General features: G+C 36.5%; 1 protein-coding gene across 1 annotated transcript; it reads left to right on the top strand.

The window, feature by feature from the left end:
• Positions 1–211: 211 nt before the first annotated feature.
• LOC107958993 (uncharacterized) lies at positions 212–997 on the top strand. Its single transcript, XM_016894938.1, has 2 exons — positions 212–470; positions 522–997. Exons 1-2 carry the CDS (start codon positions 212–214, stop codon positions 995–997), a joined length of 735 nt encoding a protein of 244 aa, XP_016750427.1.

Below are 997 nucleotides of genomic sequence, written 5' to 3'. Positions count from 1 at the left end.
TACATTAACTTCTGTTGTGCCAAAAGAAAGGATTACTTGGAAATTCTTTCAAACTAAGTTTCGAAAGAAATACATCAGTCAGAGGTTTCTCGACCAAAAATATAAAGAATTCTTGAAGCTTAAATAGGGTCATATGATAGTGTTTGAATATGAACGAGAATTTGTTTGATGAAGCAAATATGCTAGAGAATGTATCCCAACTGAGACTGCAATGTGTAACCAGTTTGAAGATGGATTAAACGAAGATATAAAATTATTAGTTGGGATCCTCAAGTTGAAAGAGTTTGTTGTATTAGTTGATCAGGCATATAAAACTAAAGATTTGAACAAAGAGAAAAGACAAGCTGAGACTGAAGCTAGAGGTTCAAGTAAGATATTGACGCGAAAGTCATACCAGTCAACATCAAAGAAATCAAAAAAATATCACGACTATTCTACTACTTCTGCGGGATACTCTAGTAGAGACAGAGGTACCTGACATTCCAGTTCTAAATCTCAAGCTACATCTGTAGCGAATGTAGGTAATGCTAGAAATATCAGACCCAAGTGCAAGTATTGTAACAAATCACATTTTGGTGAGTGTAAAATGAAGAGTGGAGCGTGTTTCAGATGTGGTCCCTTTGATCACTATCTTAGAGATTACCTGGAGAAATCTGAAAAAGATAATATTCAAACTTCGAGGCCGAGCAATACAGCTACGAGAGGTAGACCACCTCGTAATCCTAAAAATGTGAGCAGTAGCTCTGGTGTGGCAAAAGATTCTACTGTAAGATTTAAGGCACAAGCACCAGCTAGGGCTTATGCTATTCGTACGCGTGAAGATGCTTTTGCGCTAGATGTTATTACCGATACTTTCTCTCTTATTGATATTGATGTAACTGCTTTAATTGATCCTGGATCGACTTATTTATATGTTTGCATGAATCTAGTGCCTAGTAAAAATTTACTTGTTGAGTCCACTGAATTCGTGGTTAAAGTATCAAACCCTCTACGCTAG

Source organism: Gossypium hirsutum, chromosome A11 (assembly GCF_007990345.1).
Source record: "Gossypium hirsutum isolate 1008001.06 chromosome A11, Gossypium_hirsutum_v2.1, whole genome shotgun sequence".
Lineage (NCBI taxonomy): Eukaryota > Viridiplantae > Streptophyta > Magnoliopsida > Malvales > Malvaceae > Gossypium > Gossypium hirsutum.
Note: the sequence above shows the minus strand (reverse complement) of the source record. Positions and strands in the feature narration are given on the sequence as shown.